This window comes from Ostrea edulis, chromosome 10, assembly GCF_947568905.1.
Source record: "Ostrea edulis chromosome 10, xbOstEdul1.1, whole genome shotgun sequence".
Lineage (NCBI taxonomy): Eukaryota > Metazoa > Mollusca > Bivalvia > Ostreida > Ostreidae > Ostrea > Ostrea edulis.
Window position 1 is genome coordinate 36,495,333 of NC_079173.1, and position 6,000 is coordinate 36,501,332.

At 37.4% G+C, this 6,000-nt stretch overlaps 1 protein-coding gene across 1 annotated transcript in view; it reads left to right on the plus strand.

Annotated features, from left to right (window-relative positions):
- The window catches only part of LOC125665390 (uncharacterized), a 39,715-nt gene extending 34,163 nt beyond the window's left edge, over positions 1–5,552 (plus strand). Inside the window, exons 10-14 of the mRNA XM_048898033.2 lie at positions 1,313–1,455; positions 1,795–1,853; positions 2,866–2,992; positions 4,927–5,205; positions 5,326–5,552. Coding sequence (XP_048753990.2) covers positions 1,313–1,455; positions 1,795–1,853; positions 2,866–2,992; positions 4,927–5,205; positions 5,326–5,552 — 835 coding nt within the window. The remainder of the gene's footprint in view (positions 1–1,312; positions 1,456–1,794; positions 1,854–2,865; positions 2,993–4,926; positions 5,206–5,325) is intronic.
- Positions 5,553–6,000: the final 448 nt, after the last annotated feature.

Sequence of the window (6,000 nt, forward strand, 5' to 3'; positions counted from 1 at the left end):
TGTAAATCTACACCAAAAACATCAGGTTATGACATACTTTCTTTGCATAATGTGAACATTTCCTAAAATGGACTAAGTTTAACAACCTGTAAATTTATTAGAAATGGAAGAAAATTAAAATCCTCTATACCCATACAAATATTCTGTAAAATACGAAGGTCCTCACTTGAAAACTGTAGAATGAAAAATAAAAGGCAGATTATGTACTCTATATGCAATATTTACTCAAAATTGACTGAGTTCAACAACCTGTAATTTTCTTAATAACTGAAGGAAATCAAAATCCTTGCCACATGCATATCTTAATTATCCATACAAACACTCTGTAAAACAAGATGGTCCTCATTTGAAAATAGTGGGAGGAGTTAGCCGGACAAATTATGTACCCTTCATATAACAATAATTTTCAAATAAAGGGGTAAAACTCCTGCAAGAGAGGTCAAAATTGAAATAAAATCTAGAGTGATCCACAAAGAAGCTGCATAGCAAGTTTCAGCTTGATATGTCACAGGGAAATGAAACAGAAAATCCCAAACGGACGGACGTACAGATTGATTAATTGAATATTGTTTAACGTCCCTCTCGAGAATATTTCACTCATATGGAGACGTCGCCACTGCCGGTGAAGGTCTGCAAAATCAAGGCCTATGTTCGGCGCTTATGGCCATTGAGTAGGGAGGGAACTTTATCGTGTTACACCTGCTGTGATACGGGACCTCGTTTTTTTGGTCTTATCCGAATGACCGCCCCATTTAGTCGCCTCTTACGACAAGCAAGGGGTACTGAGGACCTATTCTAATCCGGATCCCCACGTCCATAATGGCGGGCGTACAAAAATGAGAGAAAGCAATGTTTTCTTTTTTTTTGTTTTTTGTTTTGTTTTTTTTTGTTGTTGTTGATGTCATTCAACACTATCCTATAGATGCACATATTATCTAACTATTCTGTGAATATCAACTATCTGCTTTATTCACAAGCAAGACAGTTACAGACGTTTTAGTATTATCCAATCAAAATGAAGCATACGTGCATACACAACACCTTTATTCTAATTTTAAAGTACGTAAAACAGTTATCATAATTAACATACATTACGGACTAGAAGTTGCAACTTGAGTTTGTTCACACTTTACATTCGACACATTGTGCAGCGCAATGTGGGTAAAACGGTTATCCTAGATCGCTGCGGCGGGTCATGTTTTTTTTTTTTCAATCAGACAAAATTATTTTTAAGGCTGTATGTATATTTCGAATAGTAAGCGCAATGCATTGAAATCCATCACCAGTCTTATATCCTTTTTCTACAACGTAGCCTTTATCCTCCTGAGACCAATACGATAAGTGTTCCAATAACACGACTACGATCAACTCCATGGGCCTTGAGGAAACTTCCGGTCCCAGTCGTCAAACTTGGCGATATCAAGCAGCTGTTCTTTCTTAACTTCAACCTTATCCGTAAGTTTGATAAATTATTACTGTTTGAACGTAAAATGTACTCTATTAAAAAGTTAAACTGTATATATGTTCATTCATATGGTATGGTAATGGTTACGGAATATTGACGAGATAATCCACCAGAACTAAAGCGTTGCCAGAGAACATGAATTGAACGTAAAATATATTCAATATTTGCATTACAACAAAAGCAGTCCTAAATATAACAGTAAATACGAAAATGCTTAGACTCAGAAAAAGTATTTAACAATAGAAAGAAATCTGAAATAGAGTCAAGTGTTGATTGTACAGACAATATTGCAGTTTTTCTTCTTCTAAATGTTGTCTTCTATGTTTCAGTGGGAAGGGGATCTACTATCAACGGTAATCAATTTCGAAAACCAACCTCGCCTCTGCAGGTATCGTTTAATTCGAGACGTCATTTTGCAATTTTCAATGTATGCCAAGAAAGATCTTTTATATCCCTTCTTGTTCTTTACGTGTGTTTGTGTCTCCGAGGACGAGTTAACATATATGTAGGAGAGAGAGAGAGAGAGAGAGAGAGAGAGAGAGAGAGAGAGAGAGAGAGAGAGAGAGAGATCCTATGTCTATAAAAAATCAAACACAACACACATATACATGTACATGTAAACACACACAGACGAAGATAGGACCAAGAACACCACTCTGGTTACATTTCGTTTTTATAATTTTTCACATATTAAAGGAACAAAATTACTCACATGGAAAGTTGCACGTTTACAAATTTGGCATTGTATGTTGATATTGTCTGAAGGAAGTTTAAAGTTTTCTATTGAATGTTCCCAGTCCTTCCACAGATAATCACATTTCATTTGAATTACAATTATAGTGTCAGTAACGTAGCTACAGACTTTTCTGTTGGTCTGCACATGACCCCCTGGGGCTGGGATAGGATCTAGGTTATGATCCAAAACCAATATAGGTTGGTTGGTTGTATATTGTTTAACGTCCCGCTCGAGGATTTTTCACTCATATGAGACGTCGCCATTGCCGGTGAAGGGTTGCAAAATTTAGGCATGTGCTTGGCGCCTACGGCCTTTCAGTAGGGAAGGGTCTTTATCGTGCCACATCTACTTTGACACAGGGTCTCTTCAAGAGGAAGAGTATTAATGATTGTCAATGAAATAAGCCTGAATTCTTATTTTCCGATCATTCCTTTATTTATGTACAAGTTTAAAATTAATACTGTTCAAATCAAAACCTTCCTTCATTTAAACCATGCTTCTTTTACACGGTCAGGATGTGGTCATAGCTGCCTACTTTACATTTGTACGTAGAATGGTATTCGAAAAATTATCGAACATCTTCAAGTAGTTCAGGAATCTATTTCTCGTGATGATGAATTTGTACCACGTTAGTTGACAGAGTGCACGATGATATTTCTTTCAGACCTATCCCGGACCAGACGCCATTGTGCCCTGTGGACCAGATACCTGTACTGACACTGGATGCAGATGTACTCACCTTCTTAAACTAGGACTTGGGAGTGTAATAGAAATGGTTGTCTTCTCTTTCGGTAAGAACCACAGGCAATTATATCGATAATTGGGGTCGAATCGGTAACAACCACAGGAAATTATATCGCTTCGGGTCGAATTTACTATTAATGAGTTATGATTGTTATAGAAACTGTAAATATAGGGTACCAAAGTTCGCTGATGAAAAAAAAAACACCCAATAAACCAAATGGTATAAAATTATTTTCTGTATTGTAATATATCCATTCATTACCAATCTACATTGTGGAAGTGTACCACTAAACAGAATGGTTGTATATTGCAATAAGCTACATGTATTATATACACCGTAGAATGTGCAGCATTACATTTCATTTGTGCAGTTAAATTTCTTATCCCAATTCACAAATTTAAGTCCGAAATAGCCCAATGTGACTGAAATTGTGACACCATTTGCACTTCCACTATCATGGCCATTTTGGCCTGTGCCACTAATTACCCAAAATCGACTTCATTGTTATAAATAGTTTAACATCTGTGTTAATGTGGCTTGGATAAAAATAGACATATCTTCATAACGACCTGCTCTTGGCATGATTATGTACTATATTGATTTATTATTGATCAGAATTACATGTAATATTTGAGTGTCTTAATCGTTTTAGATCCTTTCATCCTGTTTTGAATAAAGGAACAATATGACCGTGATAAGTGAAAGTTCAGACAATTTTACACATCCTGCAGATCTTGTGAAGCATACAGTTGATTGATTGATTGATTGTATCTTGTTTAACGTCCCTTTTGAGAATTTTTTACTCATATGGAGACGTCACCAATATCAGTGAAGGACTACAAATTTAGGCATATACTCAGCGCTTACGGCCATTGGCAGTGGGGGTTCTTTAGCGTGTCACACCTACTGTGACACGGGACATCCGTTGTTAAGGTCATCTCCGAGGACCCGTGGCATTCACACCTGATGCCGAGCGTTTGGTGATGGAACTGTCACTACCTCTTTTAACGACTTAGGTCTGTCTCGGCCGGGTTTTATACCCCGACCTTCCTCATGCGAACGCTCTACCTCTAGATCACCGCGGCGGTTGTGAAGCATACGGAATTTCGGGATGAACTTAATAGTAATGTATATTGATGATGTGTGAATATATTAGAATACAGAGAAATCTGAGTAGAATTCCATACAATTTGGTTTATGTTTTTTTTCATCGGCACTTGAGTACCCTATTTAGAGGTTTTTTTTAAACAGTAAATTCAATCTCAAGCGATATAATTGCCTGTGGTTGGAATAGGAGCGTCTAGAAACATATAAGAAACAATGTTTATGCTCTCAGAAGAGAAGATTCGGGCATATAGTGTTTGGCCTGTCCGCCTGTGGCAAAGATCTTACCCTAGTTCAAATCTTTTACAGCATAAGAAGTAAGGCTTTCACATTTGGTATATGTATTTCATGTGCCAAGACCTTATCATTGACTACAAAATCTTTGGATTTGTGATCTTAACATTAACCTGTTCCACTCTGATGTAATCGTCCCGTGGGGATCCGGGAATAGGTCCTCAGTACCCCCTTGCTTGTCGTAAGAGGCGACTAAAAGGGGCGGTCCTTCGGATGAGACCGCAAAAACCGAGGTCCCGTGTCACAGCAGGTATGGCACGATAAAGATCCCTCCCTGCTCAAAGGCCACAAGCGCCGAACATAGGCCTAAATTTTGCAGCCCTTCACCGGCAGTGGTGACGTCTCCACATGAGTGAAACAATTTCGAGAGGGACGTAAAACAATATCCAATCAATCAATCAATCTGTTGTAATCCGGAGGTGTCAGTGTTTCACAAAGTCATCTTGTGTTTCTTTGCTAGTGATTATTCACATAAGAATTACATTATAAATTAAAATGTGATTTTAAAAAATTATGGTGTTAAGTTAAACGTTATTATATTAATTTCTTTTAACATCCATTTCCTTTTTTTTTTTATTTCAGGTACACCTAAAGTTGCTCACCCTGTTCATCTACATGGACATCATTTCCACGTCTTGAAAATTGGATATCCTCCATTTGATCCGCAAACCGGAAATTCTACTGGACGAAATCCAGATATTAGATGTTTGAATAAAGATTGCACGGGGGCAACATGGGCAGATCCCTCTTGGGCCGATGGAAATATCCCTGACGCAAATCTTGTAAATCCTGTATTGAAAGACACCGTCACTGTACCGGCAAATGGCTATGTTATAATCAGGTTCAAAGCGGACAACCCTGGTAACTTTACATTTTATTTAAGCTGATACTCCTGGTAACTATACATTTTATTCAAGCAGATAATCCTCGTAACGTTAAACAATATACAATCAATCAATGTACAGTATCATTTAATTTCAGGATATTGGTTTATGCACTGTCATTTCACACACCACCTGGCGGAGGGAATGAGCTTGGTGATGCAGGAGGGGGATATAAAGGACATGGCTCCGATACCTCCAAATTTTCCTACGTGCAATAACTTCAGGGTGGACCCAGAAACCTGGACATTGGCACTTAATAGAGAAGAAGCAAAACTTGCTCTACAAGGCGAGTACACACAGCCACCCAATCATGTCTATCATTGACAATTTTGTCGGACTTTGCCCCTATCAAGTGTCAGTCATTGCTGCCCCTTTGTAAAATCAAAGTACTGAAAGTACTGCGAAGCGCTAAGCTTGGTTTGGAATGATGCTGTATGGATATACAAGTTATGATAATACTACTAGCATATCAAAACAAAATTTCAATGATTAATTGAAGTGAATTTCTTTGGATATTTATGAATAAATTTTAAATAAAAGAAAGAAAATCCACCTCCTCTATACTTCGCACGTGACAACCGTCGTTTAAATATTTTTCATACAAGGCTAAGGCACAATTCCATTGTATATTGAAGAAAGACTTATTCCATTGTAACATCATTAAGAGTCCTTTACGTACTTGTGGAAAAGTTGAGGATGAATTTCATTGTTTATTTTACATGTCCTAGGTATAAAGAAGGCAGAAATATTATTTTAATGACATATTTGGAAT